Raw genomic sequence first — 19,131 nt, 5'->3', positions numbered from 1 at the left:
GTGTGAATTGCCGTCCCTGCAACTGCGCGCTCCCGTCTCTGTGAAAGAACGTGCAGTTGCAGGGACGGGATGTGTGAGGAAGAGGGGGGGGGGGTTGTGGGCACAGGCAGCGAGGTGAATTGCACAGGGATTGTCATAGCTTAAAACACACAGCCCGTCACTCACTGAGGCGTGAGTGTGTGTTTGGATCCACATCTGCACGTGAGCAGTCTTTGTCACATCTACAGAGCATTCAGACCAACCTACGATCAGGTTTAACGTCTCAACGCCTGCAGGAAACAGAAACTCACCACATATCAACCAGACTAGACCATCAGCAAAACCACCACGCAGCACCAGCAGTCTAAGAAATACTCATCATTCATTAGCAACAGCATAACAATGTTGTTCAAAAGAATACACAGGCTTATTGTACTTTAAAAGTGTTGAAATTACATCAAATGCACACATTCACTTGTATATTTAGTTTTAAACATATTGTAGCGGACTCAGTTTAACTGGGTGGCTGTTGGGTCGCGTTCAAAGTTCTGGAGTTTGTTGAACGCATCAAGCAGAGATGCTAATTGGCCCTCAGTTCTGTTGCTCAGCCTTTCATTGGGGAGTTTGGACCAATGGGGTTCAGCTATGGGCCAAATAAGGGAAATGGGAGGACTTGAGGGAATATAAAGTTGGGAGAAGCGCTCTTGTCTCGACGGGAGAGATTCAGGAGTTGCTGAATTAATTGTACGGCGTTGGTTACGGTCTTCAGTAACCAGGATGAAGAAACCGAAAAGAGCTTAAGTCTCCGTCCGTCAGTGTGGGAAAGGGACGCTACATTATTGTATGACTCTTTTGAAATTACATTTTAAAATATGTGGCATTTATGGCTCTCTCGACCAAAAAGGTTCCCGACCCCTGGTCTAGATGGTCTGGTGGAGGGGGAGGGCACGGTCAAACATCCATGCTCATCTTTCACTGGTCCCCCCTACAATTTTGACTTCCACTTTAGACACACACACTGGATGTTAGCAGCACACACAAACACACACCACACACCCTGAAGTGGGGGGCTTGGCAGCGGTGGGGCCCCCCAAACTGGAGACCTCCTATTTTACCTGCAGCACACACACACAGCACACCCACACCTCCATCAATGGGGGGGCCTGGGAGGGACGGCCGGTCTTCCACTGCCTGGTCCTCTCATGGCGGCCGGGCTTGTGGTGGGGGGCTCATGGGTTCTCGGGGCCCTGGCCTCGTCCTTGGCCCTTGTCTCGGTGTCCAGCGCCCGGTGGCCTCCATGGCTGCCGCCTAGCACGCCTAGCCATGGTACTCCTGTCCTGTGGCCGGACGCCAGGTTCACCTATGCCTCTCCGCGCTGGGGGGGGGGGGGGGGGGGGGGCTGCTTGGGTCTCCCCCCCCTTCTCCTGGTCTGGCTGGGTAGGATCTGGTTCCCCTCATGAACACACGGTTCACTTTGGCAGCATACATGTATCTCCACCCCCACGTGCACGTGCACACATGCACACTGCATATCACACCAGTCTTACAGAAGCTTCACTGGCTACCAGTGCTTTTCTGGATTAATTATAAAATCCTTATTTTGACCTTCAAAGCCCCCCATAAACTCGCGCCCCCCATATCTGTCTGACCTTATCCATGTTGCCATTCCCACCCGCTCCCTTAGGTCTTGCTCCTCACTCCAGCTTGTTACACCCACTGCTCGTCTCATCACCATGGGGGGCAGAGCATTCAGCCGCTCTGCCCCCCAGCTCTGGATCTCACTTCCCTCAGGTTTACGGAACATGAACTCACTCCCGCAGTTTGCTATAAATCTGAAAACCCACCTCTTCAGACAAGCATATCCACCCTAATTAATTTTATGACTCTATTGTTTATTTTGTTTTTAACTAATGTGCCTTTCTTTTAATTGTATTCCATTGTTTTCTATCTGTAAGGCGACCTTGGGTGTCTAGAAAGGCGCCATATAAACAAAATTTATTATTATCATCACTCTTCCTCCTCTCAGCGTCTCCATCTGCTTCCCTGCATTGATCTCCAACATCTCCATGATCTGTTCCTCTGATGGATGGACTCCTTCCTGGTCTTCTTCTCCGTGGTTCTGGACTGTGAATGAGTTCCTCCTTAAATGAAGCGTCCCTCTGGTTCTGGTCCAACCTTAGAAGGTGTTTCCTCAGCTCTGACTGAAGGTTGAAGCTGCAGCTTCTGACCTCCTTTCTCCTGAAGGTCCTGCTGCTGCTGCTGGAAGAATCTTCTCAGACTGAGTCCTACAGGGATGGAGCTCCACGCTAGAACCATCAGAAATGACATCATCAGACATCTTCATGTTTTTCTGGACAGAAGTTTGTTGGTTTCAGTTGGACTTCATGCCTGAGAGCTCCTTCATCTGCCCACTGGATGTTCAGCTCCTCAGGTTGAAGTTGACGGTTGGGATCCGTCTGACTTTGCTGCAGTCGTCTCCTGGATTTCAGGAGCTTTGTTTCTGTTCTGCTCAAATCCCAGCAGAGGTCCTGCTGCTGGTTCCAGAAAACCGACTGGAAATGAAAGCTGAAGGTTTTTCCTGGACGGACTCTGGAATGATGGAAGTGGAGACACTTTTCTGGTGTCTAGTGTGACATCGTCCTCTTTTGGAACACCAGAAGACCCAATCAAAGCTCCAACATCTTCCTGACAGTATTTCTGACAGAAGATCAAAGCAGGAAGATGGAAGTGGTTTCCATGGAAACGTCTGTCAGCTGCTCCTCCATCCAGAGGAAAAGAAAACCTTCATTTCTCTGAGAATAACTCTGAATGGAGAGGAAGACTGCTGTGTTTGATGGTTACAGGAGACAACAGGTGTGTGGTCACATGACTTCCAGCCTCTGAAGAACAGAACCATCAGAGGAACCAGATGAGGAGAAACGTCTAAACGTTCCAGCAAGAAACAGAAGAAAAGATCCAGACCAGAAACGCAGGTTCATGTTTTTATTTGATAGTTTTAACTTCACGGTTGTTTTTCTGCAGTGAAGTTCCTCTCTCTTAAATAAATACATAAATAAATAAAATAATAAATAAATAAATGTCAAAGTACAGACATTGTGCGGTTTGCCTTTATTTGTTGCAGAGGTAATAAGAGTATAAATATCAGAGCAGCCTCTTGGGAAATTAAAGGCAAAGAAAATCCCAGCTGAGTCAGCAAAATCAGTCCTATTATAATAAATATCAGGGACGGGTTATTCTTTCAGACAACACAATATCTCCCCTTTATGTCACGACCTCTTGAGGTCACTTTCAGTTTGAAAAAACCCTGAGACTCTCAGGTTTCAACTGTCTGTCTGTGTTCATTTCACTTTGTTCTGGTAGAACTTCCAACATTTTAGCTCACAGACACCTTTGATGTTGTCTAGAAGAACACCAAGAACCACAGGAACCTGAACAGACCTGCTGTGGGTCGGTTCCTGAAGGAGAACATGAACCAAACTCTCAACACTTCAGATCAACCTGGATCAACACTTCAAACCACTGAGATCCACAAACATCGTCCTAAACCTCAGACCTTCAGACTTGTGGGACATGCCCGGAACACCTCTCCAGGGAGGCGTCAAGGGGGCATCCGGACTAGATGCCCGAGCCACCTCAACTGGCTCCTTTCGATGTGGAGGAGAAGCGGTTCTACTCCGAGCTCTCCGCGGGTGACCGAGCTTTTCACCCCATCTCTAAGGGAGCGCCCACCCACCCTACGGAGGAAGCTCATTTCAGCCGCTTGTATTCGGGACCTCGTTCTTTCGGTCATGACCCATAGCTCATGACCATAGGTGAGTACTGGAACGTAGATCGACCGGTAAATTGAGAGCTTTGCTTTTCGGCTCAGCTCTCTCTTCACCACGACGGACCGATAGAGCGACCGCATAACTACGGACGCCGCTCCGATCCGCCTGTCAATCTCACGCTCCGATCTTCCCTCACTCGTGAACAAGACCCCAAGGTATTTCAACTCCTCCACCTGGGGCAGGGACACTCCACCCACCGAGAGATGGCAAACTACCTTTCTCCGGTCGAGGACCATGGCCTCAGATTTAGCGGTGCTGACCCTCATCCCAGAAGGTTCTCCAGATAAATGAAGGAGTTCCAACCATCAGGCAGAAACTGGTCAGAACCAGAGGATCCTCACGTCTTCATGGACCAGTTTCCATCCACGGTAACACAGCAGTGACGGGCGTGTAGCGTCTCCATGTGGCTGCAGCTTCAGAAAGTCTCTTCAATCCTTGAAGACGATCAAAGCAGCTTTGGAGAGATGGGATGTCTTCAGACCAGAGGAGGTTTCTGACCCTACATGAAGAAAAGAAAGGATGTTAGAAACTGAAGATTCCTGCAGAAAGATGAGAGATCAGAGAATTCAGGACTCACTTCTGGTTGTTTCCTCTGACAGACACAAACACAAACACCAGAGAGGATCACTGAGGGAAAAAGTCCAAGAAGGATCCAGAGACCTGGTCTGGAGCGACTGATCCAGATCTGGTCTTCTCCTGGATCTGGAGTGGAGATGATGTCAACCTGGGATGTTTCCATGGTTGGAGCTCTGACTCCGTTTGGCTCTGAAACAAAGAGATGACATCATTTCCTGCCTGCTGTTCAGGACAAATGTTCTTCATGTGAGGGAGAACCTGCAGAGCAAACTCACCAACAACCAGCTGAACCGTCTCCCTGAAGTTCTTCCCAGGAATGAAGCAGCTGTACTTCCCCTCATCCTGGAGCGACACGTTCCTGATCTTTAACGTCACGTCTCCTCGTTTTAGTCCGTCTTGGTTCAGAGACACTCTCGGGATCAACGACTCTATCATAACTGTGGTCATGGTCTTCCTGTTCCGGTAAAAATACACAAAAGGGACACGGCCCTGTGGATCCGCCGGATCAGGCTTCACCTCCAGTTTGGTCCACTCTACGATTTGATCCTGGAGGTCCACCTGAGAGTCCAGGTAGCACGGCAGGATGACATCATCACCAGGAACAGCCATGATTGGGTTGACTAAACGAACAAGCTCACCTGGAAACAAAGAAGATCGGAATAAACTTTTTAAGGTTTCATCCTTATTTCCAAGTCAAAATGTCTTCTCAGTCACAGTTAGACAGGAATTTCAAAAAGTATCTCCTGTTGCAAAAAGTTGACTGTTTGTGATGACATAAGTAAAAAGAAACAAAATAATTGTTTAAATTGAGGACTCTACATGTTATTCCAAGGAGATCAGTTGTGGTGTCCAACAGAGATCAATTCTGGGCCCGATGCTATTCAGTATTTACTTTAATTAAATATTTAATGTTTCTTAACGGTACAAACTTACGTTATTTGCGGATGATGCAAATCTATTTTATTCAACAGAAAATTATAAAGAACTCATTGTTGTGAATACAGAGATAAGTAAATAAAAACATGGATGTATTCAAGCAAATTATCTTTGACAAAACATAATAAATGTTTTTGGAAGCCACATTATTTAAACAGAGTTGGTTATTCATATTAATATGTCCTTATTGAGAGACATGTAACAGAGAGTTACATCTGTGTTACATAATGTGTGATTCATATGTTTATTGAAATGATGCAAGACTATTTTCTGGGGTGTTTCATGGTAAATAATCTGTACTTGATCTATGTCCCTCTATTTATGATTATGAGAAATAACAGTCAAAAGCTGACATCATCTCCTATTAACATCTTTGTCAAGTTTTCTTCATTTTCTAATCAACAAATTACTTTATATGGGTTTGATGTATCTGTTTAGTAATTTATTACATTATTAATGAATTAAAAATCAAACTATAAGATCATGTGATCATGAGTCAGAGACTAGTCAGAGGTTGAGTCATATGTAGGTCAAAACACAGACATAAACATGTCTGGACGTTACTCTGTCTGAATGAATGAAAACTATTCAACAATTAACATCAATAGGACACATTTTTATTTAAAACAAAAAGCTGGATAAAGAAAATATCTCCAGCTGAAAGTTTTTAGTCTTAAATGTCATTGTGAACCAATAATTGAAACTTTAAAGTCCACGTGTTTATCAGAGACTCTCTAGTCACTGTAGTTCCACGTTGACGGAAATTGGCTGATCATAAATATCCTACATTTAAACTTTATCCTCATTTTGAGTCTGAATCCATTGAAACAAACTTTCTCCAAATTCAGACGTTAGTTCATTGAATAGTCTTTAGAAAGAACCGCCACCATAAAAGGTTGAAGTTTCTAAACATCAAACAGAAACTTTTCTCCAGAGTTGAACTAAAGAACAGAACATTCATGAACTTACCTTCAACATGTGAACAGAACCAGAACCACACACATGCAGAAATCCACACAGGAGAAGCAGAAACAGACGAGAACGCTGCTGCGATCATAACTGAACCTTGACTGAGACTGGGAGACATGGTTTCTCCTATTAAACCACGCTGGTGGCAGTGTGACGTGTCATTCGTCGTGCGTCATGGTAGCCACGCCTCCTACGTAGCGCAGTGGAAACTTGCCCAGGAAACAATGCAGTGAAATAAATAAACATCGGCTTATCGAAGACAACATATGAAAGGAGAAGCGCTGAACTTCCGCCATGATGATAGAACAAGCAACATTTAAATATTTAGACTACTTTTATCATAACAATGTTATATTTATCTATGAACTATGATTTTAACTTCCTTTACTTTTGAAAGCAGCTAATCCAAGGTCCTTTCAAAATAAAACACACTGTACAATCTGCTCCTCCTGCTGCTGCAGACTGACTGCAATGAAACATGAAAACAAGTCAAATCTATTTTTCTGACTTTATTCATCATTTCTCTGCTTCTACTATTGAATAGAAACTTGACATTGGAGTAGAATCCTTTTAGAAAAATCTATTCATGGAAATGTCCTTCTGTCCTTCATTACCTGAAACTATTGAACCAAAATTCTAATTGTTTGCATTTTTCTAGAACACCGAAGAGTCAGAACGGAGGAACCAAGGAGTCTCAGGTTGAAGACCCCTGACCTCAGGGGCGGAGCTACATGGGGTACAACAGGGGGCTGCTGAACACCCCCCCCCCCCCCTCAAATCAAATAAACTGGAATGTTTGGCTGTAAAAAGCTGTGGTTGCTGCAGTGATCAGGATCGATCATTTCTATTGATAAAGTGAGGATTTGAACAGCTGGGATTCATCTGCTGTTCTAGAAAAGGTTCTGACTGTTGATCCACCCAGATGTTGGAGGAAACCACATTTGCTGACAGCATCAGAGAAAACATTTCATCATTTAGATTTTTCTGTCTGTTGGATTCATGCCTCCTTTGAATGGATAAAGCTTTATTGATAAAGCACTTTACAACAGCTTCAGGGTAACAAAGAGCTTCACAAGAAAAGAAAAGACAGAAGAAAGTTGAAAAGTAGGCAAATTAAGAATAAAATTTAAAACATCATAAAAATACAAAAATGAAATACAAAATAAAAATAAATATAGGATAAATAAGTAGGAGACATTTCAAACTTGATTTGATGCCAGACTCCCACCTCGACCACGGGGGGGGGGGGGGGGGGGGGGGGCAAAGAACCAACAGCCAGGGGGAGGAGCTCAGCCAAAGCGCCGTGAACACATGATTTAATCCACGTTTCCACCAACAAAAGGAGGCTTAAAGAGTAAAATAGTATTTCAGGATAAAATTCTTGTTAAGGACAGATCTGGAGTTCAGCAGGAAGATAAGAATGTGTTTCAGGCTGAAAAGGAAAAGAAACTCCAGTAAATCACTGAAGTTTCCGTTCAGTCAGACTTCCTTTTCTCTGTTATCTCTGATTTCAGCAGCTGCAGGTTCAGTATCAGTTTAAACTAAAGGAAGGATTGTTCTTTCAGGGGATTTTTTATAATATCTAATCTGATTTATGTTTTTGTCTCGTCGATACTTTTCCTTGTAAGAAAACGTTTGAAGGTAAAGTTTACGGACTTTCCATGGTCTTAGTTGTCCTTTCCCTTTTAGTTTAGTTCATATCCGTTTATTAATTATTTAAGATTTCAAAACAAGGAAAGAACGTGTTGTTTTTGGTCCAAACTTTGCTATTGTCTGTTTCAGGAAAACCTTCCAGTTTTGCTTGTTTTCAACCACAGAAACATTGTGACAGAGCAGCAGCACAGCCTGCCTGACATACATCCTCTCACATGAACACACGTGCAATCGGGAGTTTATTTTTGGTGGACGCCTTAAGTTGTTTTTTGTAAAATTGCTCAAATCGAATGGCTTCATTCCTGCGTTTGTGTTGAGGAACAAATATTTTTATGTAGTGTCAAGCTGGTCTAAAGCTTGTTAAAGAACTGACATTTCTAATATTTCAGTCACATAAAGCCTCTTGTGGTGGTAAAATATGTTAGAAAATGTGAAATGCTCAAATGTGTGGTTCTCTGTGAAGCCTCAGCGTTGATGGAGTTCTCTAATTGATGAGAGACGGCTCCATGGAGGAATCATCTACTATAAAATATAAAGTTCATTTATCTGAAAACAGCTCAGAGAAAACAATAGACACACATTTCATTCAAAGACTAAAAGTAAACAATGATCCAAATGAAAAAAAAACTTTAAATAATTCCAGACTGGGGGAAACTTCTTCCTATTGGAATAATCCATGAAGTCAGAAGTTGGACCCGTGAGGACAAACAACGGTATATCAATTCAGTTTGCTCCTCTGAATGTCATAAACAACGTATAATAGCAACACAGACTTCTTATGATGTCATGAACACAGCGTGAGCAGCACATTCACATGACACACCTTCTGTCTCAGTCACATGACTTTGTCTTAAAGTGACACACACACCGACATGCCTACAGGGTTCACAGGGTGCACCAGTCGTGTGATTCATCACTAGTTCCCTCCACAAAAGTTCAAACTAGAGCATAGCTTCATAAATATCCATTCACACCCAGAAACAGGAAGTGACTTCAGATGTCAAAGTTTAAAACTTTTCTTTTCTTTTCCTTTCAGAATGATACGTTTCTAAATAAAGTTTATTTCTACCTTATTTAGGTTTTGATTTATCATCAATGGATTTCTGAATAGTATTGGCAAATACATGTTCCTCACTACATGTCTGAACTTTACTAGAGAACACCTGGATGATGCAGAAGAGGATTGGGACAATGTCACATGGTAAGCTGAAACCAAAATAGAACTTCCTGATAAAAACTAAACTTGTGTTGTTTGGAGGAGAAAGAATGCTGAGTTCCACCCAAAGACCACCATAGCCACTGTGAAACATGGGGGTGGAAACATCATGATTTGGGGCTCTTTTTCTGCGTAAAGTGAAGAATAGACGTCCAAGTTTGGTCAAATTCTGGTAGAAAACATTCCATTAGTGAGAAGAGTGAAGATGAAATCCAGCTGGATCCAGCATGACAATGGCGTAAAGTGTTTTACTATCTTCTTCAAAGGCCCAAAGTGTTTTACAGTCACAGTCCCATTCATACATTCACACTCACACGGCGGTGTGGGTACCGGATGTTCTCGGGTTGCCGGATGTTCTCGGGTCCTTCGGGGTCCTTCCAATGAGTTATATCACTAGAGGAGACATTACGAGGAGAGCACCGCCATCTTGGTGAGGTCAAGTTTTGAAGACCAAACCACTTTTTATAACATTTAATAAAGAGCTCTGTTTTTACTTTCAATCACTTCATTATATGAAAAAGAAGAATGGCTTGAAATTGCTTAGTTTTGTTCAGAAATACAAACTTCACAAGTACCCCTAACTTAACTAGTATTAGACTATTTCGATTTTTTCTATGTTCCTTTATTTTATTTTACTTATGTTTTTATTTATTTGTGTGTTATGTTCATTGTTTCTTTTTTTCCCTTCTATTCTTTATTTTCTATGTTAATATGTTATGTTTGGCAATGGTGACTGATCTTCGAGGCAATATTGATTACATTGTTATTGTTCGTTGTTAACGTTAATGTCATTGTTAATGTATGATACCACAATTGTCAATAAAGTTTTTTTTAAAAAAACTTAGCGACGTTAACTCATTGGTCGTGGCAACTTACAGCCAATCAAATAGTGTGACGTCATCATTGGTCGAAGGACCCCGAAGGACCCCGAGAACATACGGCAACCCGAGAACATCCGGTACCCACACTGGCTCTGCTGCCAGAAACTGCTGCCAAACTATAACAACCCGCAGCAATTTAGGGTTCAGTGTCCCAAACACATCGAGCAGCAAAGGAGGGGCTACAGGAAGCATTTCAAGGTCCTGAACTCTTGTTATTGACCAAATATTTATTATTCATCACAATTTGTAAATGAATTATTTAAAAATCAGACTGTGAATTTCTGGATTTCATTTCTCATAGTAGAGATGAATCCGTGTGGAAAGTTTCAGGCCTGATGTCTGACTGTATTTTATTTGTCCCACTGTAAATGAGATTCAAATCAGATTCAGTGACCTCATTTTTGCAGGTGTTAGGTGGAAAAAAACACACGTTATGGAAGTTCGACCTCTTTTTATGGAGCTTGGATGCAGATCAATAAATCATCACATCATCAGCATATAATGATCTTTTAGAAAGTTTTCCTGGAAAAAAAAACAGGCTTGTGTGAACAACCCTCACTAAAGAGTGAGCAGGCATTGAAAGCACAGTTTTTGGTTGATAAAATAGTTAAAAAACTGGAAAAAATTGTATATCTATCTATTTTTTTGTCTGTGTATATGTCAACAGTATAAAAAGCTGCTTGTTAATAACCTGTAACGTTTAGGACGCCGTCAACCCCCCTCCGTTTGTCTGTGGGGTTACAGATACGAAAGAGAAAAAAAACACACATCAGCAAGTCGCCAGCCAATGGTGGATGTTGAAGGGTGAGAAAAAAACAAGTGATTTCTGTCTAAAGTTTGTGTAAGCAGGAAGTTTGTGGTCTTCTTTTCGTCAGAGGAGAGGATGACCCCCCAGCAGCCTGCCAAAGCCCCAGTTCACCATGGAGATAGCAGCACTGTGCTCTGTTTTGAGTAAGTGAACTTTCTCTGTCATCATCTTTGCTCCTCGTTGTTCTCTGCTTTGTTCTGTAAAATGTTTCAAATATTCTCTACAAACATGCGTCACCCCAGCAGTTTTGTTGAGTGTTGTCACAGTTTCAGCCCACAATAGAGATTTGTAGATCTTTGATCAGAGACATGACACAAAGTTTGACCTTATCTACAGTCCTGTCGTTCCCTGCAGCTTGTTGTTTTCGTCTCACTCAGAAGAAGTTGGTCTTTTTTGTGGAAAACAAGCTGGATTTGAAGGTGGAAGAGGTGGTGGACTTGTGTTATTTAAAAACTACAGGAAATCAGACACACCGGTCGTCTGTCTTCCAGCTTCTCTGAGGGTCCTTCCCAGCAGGAGCCAGTTCTTCCAGTACGAGTCTGTCACTCTGAGCTGTGAGCTTCATGGAGACCCATCTGGGTGGAGAATCAGGAGAAAGACCGACCTGGTAAACCTAACCGAAGACTGTCCCTCCCCCTCGAGCAGAAATGAATCCGTCTGCTTCATCAGCACGCTGTACTACATGGACAGTGGAGTCTACTGGTGTGAGTCTGCAGAAGGACAGTGCAGCAGGGAGGTCAACATCACTGTGACAGGTGGGTTCCAACACGTCAACCGTGGAAAAACTGATCCTGTCTTCAGGTAAAGACGGTTTCTGACGGGTCACAGCTCCCTCAAAGGTTTCAAAGTCAGCCGTTCCCGATTCTGGATTCAGTTATCCAATCGACCCGACAGAAGCTCCGCCCTCAACGTTCGGTCCGTTGTGCTGCTGCAGGTTTAGTTTGGGGATTTCTGGGTCATGGAAGCGGCGGGTCGTCTTTAACAGTCAGAGTTAAACTGAGACGGTTTCTGCTGCTGAAGGTTCAACGCCACCATTGAAAAACGGCGTTGAAAGGAGCAGAAAAGACTTCAAAGACAAAAAACCACACAAGTAATAAATGTACATGAAAGAACTTTATTGAATCTGTTCTATTACAGTTTATCGATAAAAATATTGAAACTGTTTGAAGAAGCAGCACTGTCTAATTTTACACTTTCCTAAAGATGTAGTGGCTCAAAAACATTTTAGGATTTAGAATTAATTCATTTAAAAGGATTTAAATTCAGTTTTAAAAATGTTCTGTTTTTGTCCAGAATAGTTTTACTTTTGATTTGCACCGTGTTCCAGTGGTTAGCCCCCCCATCTCACAATAGGTCCAGGTTCAAATCCAGCTGGGACATTTCTGTGTGGAGTTTGTGGATTTTCTCCAGTTTCTTTTTAGTCCAAAATCCTGTTCATGGGTTCATCATTACATCTGAATTTCCCTGTTCAGGGTAGACCCCGCCTCCCCCCTGACAGAGATGGAGTGGGCTCTGAAGATGGACGGGCTTTGCAGTAAAAGTCGACGACCTGACCATGACACTGAGTTGAGCGCTTAATCAGTCACTAGTTAGCTCTCTTTCCCATGAATCAACATGTTTAAGCAGTACCAAGGACTGCAGCTTTTCAAAATAAAGCTGAATGGAGATGGGAAGCACTTTCACTCCTTCAAAGTCAAACGTCAAGCTGGTTTTCTTGGTGGTTTTCTGGTTAAAGTTTGATGGACCTGAATCCAGCAGCTGCAGTGTGACACAGACTGTTCTGACCAATTCAAAAGAATCAAAGGAAGATGAGATCATTTCCTGTTCCTTTGAGCGATACTGTAAAAGTCCCTTCCATCATTGCAGGGCCGTCCCCCAATGTCTCACTTTACTGATTACCTGCATGTTTGGAACTGAGCCTGTAGAACCAAAAAAGGAAGAGCGATAAGCTTAGTGGAAGAAACATAGCTGCGTTAAACATTACGACCGGCCTATATGGTCCACTGAGTAGTGATAAAGCTTTCACACCATCAGAGGACGTCCATCAGGCACCTTAAAAGTAGATGGTACCCGGAAAAATCTTCTGCTTGTCACCGGGTGCTTTTTGATGACAAAGGTTTCATTTAGTTCCTCGTAGAAATAATCCATGTAGGAATAATTAACAAATTTGTGTTCACTTTGATAAATAATCCTTTCTTGGTCGCTTCATGGGCACAGACATTTGGTTTTGGTGTTCACCAAAAGACCGTCGTCAGCACATGTGTGATTGGTCGATGCACAAGCGCGGCTGCAAGCGTCCTTTACATTAACTCATGCTACGGTCCCTCTGGGCTTATAAACGTGCCTTCCAGTGACCATTTCCAATACAGAGTCATGTAAACCCGTGTTTATGTACATTTTGAGCTTCCTCGTTCAGAAACTACACAGTTGATGGAATAAATCAGACGGGTTGTCCTGACAATAGTGGCTGAACTCAATGTGGAAAGAGCTTTTGTTTGCAACATACAAAGTAAACTTCCTTAAAACTACCCTACTTTACAAAGAATGGTCTTAAGAGGCTCCTCCTCCAAAGTTTTGTAAGTTGTGTCGTTGATCAGCAGTCACAGGAAAACAGGTTGGGGTAAATCATAGTTGACAACAGAGATGGAGTAGAGGCTAAGTACTTTAGCCCCCTTCTCTACTGTTTCCTAATCAGCTGAAATAATGCCTCAAATGCCTAGAAAATGCATATAGGGCCATCATTTTAAAAATGTTCCTGGAGGAGGACAGCCAGACCCCCCCTCTCCTAAGTCAAACCCTGGCGCCTTCAGGCCTCTGCTACCTGACTGTCCCCTTAGAGGGTTCTCCTACTTTCTCCTCAGTAGTCTCTTATATCTGAATACCTTTGAGGCCCTTTGGTACGTTACTCTGCCACCCAGGTCAACCCTGATTTAACGAACTTCCGTCACTTTTTATGCTCGTTAGAGACCAGACCTGCTGAGATTCAACCAACCCAATCTTTGAGCAAATACTTCTGAAACCTGAAACTATGAACCTCTGACTGTTCTTCCTCCATAGAGCATTCTTGAATTTGTGTTTTTCTTTTCTTGCAGCTCTGGATGTAATTCTGGAGGCTCCTATTCTTCCAGTGGAGGAAGGAGAAGCTGTGACTCTTTGCTGCAGGAACAGGAAGTCCCCCGGTTTCTCGTTCTTCTACAAAAACGGGCATCTCGTCGGGAACAGCTCAACAGGAAACTGGACCATTGAAAGAGTTTCTAAGTCGGATGAGGGCTTTTACAAATGCAGCAATTCTGGGAGAGAATTCTCTCCAGACAGCTGGCTGAATGTCAGAGGTGAGAGGAGGCAGAAGATGCAGTGGACTCAGATGATATTCCGTAAGGGATAATGGGATAATGCCCAATGAGGTGTCACACCTCATTGGGCATTATCCTGCATGATCACTTACAAAATAAATCAATAATAAATCAATTATTTGTTCTTTAATCTTATTTTTTGTTTTTCTTTTTTATATTTAAATTGTTTTTCAATACAAGTATACTGAGATATGCATTCGATGTGTTGTCATGGTAACAGCAGCTAGTGTTTGAAGTAGTATATTTGCCAAATGTCACGTTGAGTTCACCTCACACTGCTTGTTATTGTCCAGATGATGAACAGTTTTTTTTAAAATAACAAAGTCCACAGTAGTTTTCTAGATCACTTTGATTGCTAGAAATATCCACCATAAAGTGGATATTTGTAATGACAAACTGTGGAATGATGAATGTCAGCCTATGTTCTGAGTTTCTGTTGCTAATGTTTCCAACTCTCATTTAGACTAGCACAACAATACAGAACATTTAGACTACGCCACAAGAACTTCTTTGTCCGGTGTCCATTTCCACAAACCAAACGGAGCTTCCAGCATTTCTTTTCATCCATCTTGATTCCATTTGATGGACGTTTTCTAAAACTGTTTGATGAAAAACGCTGATGGCGTTCTTTGGAAGCAGTGTAGCGGTAGAGTGGTTGAACCCTGATCAGAAGACTGCAGGCTCAATTCCCGCCTTCCATACATCAAAGTGCCCTTGGGCAAGACACCGAACCCCACCTTGCCTCTGGTGGAAGGCTGGTGCCAGCGTTTGCTAGCACATCAGTGTGTGAACGTGTGTGCGTGGGTGAATGGGACTGAAAGCACTTTGGGCCTTCATGGAAGGTAGAAAAGTGTTTTACAAGTTTACACCGTTTACCACAACGCTTCTGCAAACACAGAAGTCTGTTTCACTGTGCTTTAGACTCACAAACAAGCGCTAGCGTTTGTGCCTATATCTGCATTTAGGCCAACATGTGGTCTTTGTGTTCAGGCGTGTTGTTGTCTGGAGAAACGCCTGCCTGGTCCCTCATGCCTGTAGGGCTTCCTGTGGTGGGTGTCTGCCTCCTGTTCGCGCTGCTGCTGCTCTGCCTCAGGAGGAACCTCAAAGGTCAGCGGATTTTCATCTGACATTTGACATCCTGCTGTTTTAGATCAGCGCCTGACACGGAAGAGCCTCAGCCTGATCCATCAAACATCAATCTTTGATTTATTAGCCAAACCTGCAGATCTTTCATGTTTATATTTCTCTGAAATCACGGCGCTCCTTCCTGTTCTCACAGAGCAGAACAACCGTTTAAAGTAAAGAGTTTGATCTCAACCAGGAAACAAAGGCTGCTTCTCCAACCTCCACCTTCACTCAAACAGATAGATCTGTGCCTGAAGGCCTGATTGTAACGCTGAGGAGTTTCTCTGCAGGGAAAGCCGACAGACGCGTCTCCTACATCGATGTGACGATCATACAGGATGTGAAGCCACAAAGGATGCGAGGTAAACAAGTACACGGTGTGATGGTGTGACCTTAAATAATCCCTGTACTTTTTGGTGTTTCACATGAACGACAGAAACAAACACGTGAAAATATTGAAATTAATTTTCAAAAAACCCAAATAGCAAAAATCCCATGTTAAATTAGTCTTTGTTAAAAAAGAAATTGTGGCAGTTTAAAAAAAAAAAAGGTTATTTCCTGATTGAAGGAAACCAGAAGTACTTTCTTCAAACTGTAGGAACATGCGAACAGTTTCCGTACCGTCAGGAATTCTGTCATCCAGTTCAGGCAAATTAAGTAAAAAGCTTTTTTATTTTATTTCTTGTGTTCTTTTCTCCTCACAAACAAAATAAAATAAAACCAAATACATACCTTGAAAATCAAATTAAAAAAAAAAATCAATTTTTACTTGAGAATTTTGAAGAACCAATCACTGAGATTGGTCACTGAGATCACTGAACTAACATTAAACTTGAACAGATGTTCCACTGAGTTCTCATTTCATGAGTCAGAAGTAAATGCAGAAAAAAGAATAAACAACTTATTATACAGTTTGTACACATTTATTAACAAGATCAGAAGGTTGAATACTATGAATTTATACTTTTATCATTCAGTATATAATATTAAACACACTCAGCTGATGTAAAAAAATGTGAAAGATAGTTTGTACAATTAAAACGCTTGTGTAAATTGAACCATACATAAACAATGAACAGTACCAACAAAACTAGTACCAATATATGGAGAATTGGTACCAGAAGTTCTCCTGAATGTGGGAGTTGACCATTCCTGGTGAACTGGAGTTGACAAGACCTTCCCTGACGGCGGGCTCAGCCAGACGTTCCCAGCAGACCCTCACAGTACATCTGGGTCTTTCTGTCCTCCTTCCCTACCACCAAAACCAACTCACCCCCAGGTAGTGATGGTGGACTGCTTTGCCCCTTTTTACCCGAGTGTCCAAGACACAAGTCAACTACAAAGTTGATCATCAGGGTGTCCTGATTCCATGAGTATTGATGGACACCCTTGTGCTTGGACATGGTGTTCCTTATGGACAAACACACAAGTCCAACAACAAAACACCGTTCAGGTTCAGATCAGGGAGGTAATTCCTACTGATCACGCCAAACCAGGTGCTGCTGTTGTTGCCCATGTGGGCATTGAAGTCCTCCAGCAGGACGAAGGAGTCCCTCTGTTGGGACACTTTCCAGTACCCCTACAAAAGACACCAAGAAGACCAAACGGAAACCACAGTCAGAGTCCTGTCCCCCACCCGAAGGCTAGGGGACATGACCCTCTCGTCCACCGGGGTGAACCCAAACACTTGGCGGCTGGGATGGGGGCTCACGCCTAAGCCCACACCAGCTCACCGCCTCAACTCAGTCCTTCTTGAGGGTGATCCCGACTATTTCTAGCCGCTACCTCTCAACCTCCCACACAAACTCAGGCTCCTTCCCTCCCAGAGAGGTGACCTTCCACGTCCATAAGCCAAGTTCCATGACCAGGATCTGGCCCCTTCAACTGCCACTCAAACCACATTACAATCAACCCACTGTCAGGTTTCCAGCTGTTTTCAGTCCAACCAGTGGAAATTAGGGATTAGGATAAGGCTTTAATCCTCATTGTAATCAGGTCACATGAACAACATGAGTACAAGGTCAACCTATCAGTGCAGTCATTCATACAATTTAAGACGGACAAAAACTAAACTAAAAACTGAAGAAACACACATTCAGACACAAACACAACCTATTGCACAAAGCAGTCATTTGTTTGTTGGATTAAAGTTCCCCATCTCATGGAAAGTTTACAAAAAAGCTGATGAGAATTTCACAGAAAATGTTTACGAAAAATCATTTTATTTAAATAAATAGAACAAAAAAGTATTTCTCAGTCATCTGTAGAAACCAGAAGCAGTCTGTTCATGAGGTCATGTGTTCTATTCGAGTCCCACAACCACAACCACAGCTGAGGGTTTTCCCCTCAGCTGTGGTTTTTGAAGGCGTCTCACCTGTCCTCCTCACAGCATCACTGTCTGACACCTGACTCTTTCCCTCCAGTCGTGGAAGACACCTCCACCTTCTACTCCATGCTCAACCTGGCAGGAAGCTCCCAGCAACTGGACCATTGCTGAAACCAAAGGAGAGAGATGAGCAGGAATAAAAGGAGGAGATGTTCCAGATCCAGGCCTGCTCCTTCCTGGTCCTGGAGATCTACCACCCTGTCTGTTTTCCAGCTCTCTCTGCTAGCTGCTGATCACCTGGACCAGGTGGATCAGGTTTAACTAGTCATCAGCTCGCAGGGCTTGGAGATCTGGAAGACAGGTAGATCTTGAGGACCAGGAACGAGCAGCCCTGGTCTAGACCATCTTCTCTTCTTCATTCATCCAAGCAGACCTGGATGGCAGGTTACCTGGACAGGTGTCTTCTTTTGTCTGACAACTGAACTGAATTATCTAGAGTTCATTCAGGCTGATTTACGTCATGTTTGTTCACTTAAATGTTACATATGAATGTCAATAAATTATCTCTATTATTAGGCTTCATTTTTTCTATTGTTTCTATTGTCTTTGTTATTCTAATCTAAAAACAGTTTTTAGCGTCACACACATTGTGTTATTGTTGTCATCCAATCATCCTTTCTTGTGACCATGTCATCATTTCTTTGTCCTGTGACCTTTAGACATGTTATTAAGGTTACTATGTTATGGCTGTGTTTGGTTTTATCTTGTCCTGTTGCTTTATGACCGAGTTATCTGAAGTTATATAAGGCAGACGTCAACAGAATAAATACTACAACTCATATTTACTCAAGAGATAATCCAAAAATAGGAGTGGTCCCTTTATTCCCAACATGCTTCAGATGTTTGTCCTTATAAGCAGGGAGGGAATCTCACAGAGCAGTACAAGTGACTGTGAGGTCATGAGGTTTAACATTTTTAGCATTTCAGTCAGTCATTTGATTAATCCATTTGCCTTCCACCTGTTAAATATTTCCATGAGTGACATAAACCAGCAGGTTTGGCAGGATGTTCCTCATTCCTGACTGAACAGTCGTCAGAAGGAGTTCCCTGCTATGAACGCTGTTGGTAACAGGATCAACTAAAATACCTCAAAGTACTTCTGTTATGGTGTAAACATTACTATTTAAAGGACTCGTTTAGGCCTGACGTTCCACAATCCAAGCTAAAGCTGAGTTCACTGATTTTAATTTAACCCTTTTCACGTCGTGTGTCAATAATTCACAACAGCTACCATTTTATCCAGGATTCCACTGAATTCAGCATCAGCTGTAACAGAAAAAAACACTGAACAATATTTTTATACATAACTAGAATTAAATCCTGACATGAAGGGGTTAAAACTGACCCTCATGAGGAAAACAAAATGTTGACAAAATTGATGTTAAAACTGTTTTGTGGGTTTTTATCTAAATATGTTTAGTC

At 42.6% G+C, this 19,131-nt stretch overlaps 2 protein-coding genes across 3 annotated transcripts; one reads left to right on the top strand and one right to left on the bottom strand.

Annotated features, from left to right (window-relative positions):
- Positions 1–3,985: 3,985 nt before the first annotated feature.
- LOC110017117 (myelin-oligodendrocyte glycoprotein-like) lies at positions 3,986–17,809 on the bottom strand. Of its 2 annotated transcripts, none has more exons than XM_023965972.1 (4): positions 17,698–17,809; positions 4,658–5,020; positions 4,384–4,571; positions 3,986–4,305 (listed from the first exon to the last, which is right to left on the bottom strand). In XM_023965972.1, the coding sequence occupies exons 2-4, from the start codon at positions 4,989–4,991 to the stop codon at positions 4,282–4,284; spliced, it is 546 nt and encodes a 181-aa protein (XP_023821740.1). In that variant the 5' UTR covers positions 4,992–5,020; positions 17,698–17,809; the 3' UTR covers positions 3,986–4,281. The 2 variants fall into 2 exon arrangements, with proteins under 2 accessions (XP_023821740.1, XP_023821739.1); XM_023965971.1 differs by lacking the exon at positions 17,698–17,809 and adding an exon at positions 6,288–6,421.
- LOC105356322 (low affinity immunoglobulin gamma Fc region receptor II) lies at positions 10,052–18,499 on the top strand. The gene is made up of 6 exons (XM_011487203.3): positions 10,052–10,988; positions 11,337–11,600; positions 13,938–14,177; positions 15,189–15,305; positions 15,614–15,685; positions 17,747–18,499. The coding sequence occupies exons 1-6, from the start codon at positions 10,958–10,960 to the stop codon at positions 17,818–17,820; spliced, it is 798 nt and encodes a 265-aa protein (XP_011485505.1). The 5' UTR covers positions 10,052–10,957; the 3' UTR covers positions 17,821–18,499.
- The last annotated feature ends 632 nt before the right edge of the window (positions 18,500–19,131 follow it).

The sequence above is a fragment of the Oryzias latipes genome, chromosome 18 (assembly GCF_002234675.1).
Source record: "Oryzias latipes chromosome 18, ASM223467v1".
NCBI classification, from domain to species: Eukaryota; Metazoa; Chordata; class Actinopteri; order Beloniformes; family Adrianichthyidae; genus Oryzias; species Oryzias latipes.
Note: the sequence above shows the minus strand (reverse complement) of the source record. Positions and strands in the feature narration are given on the sequence as shown.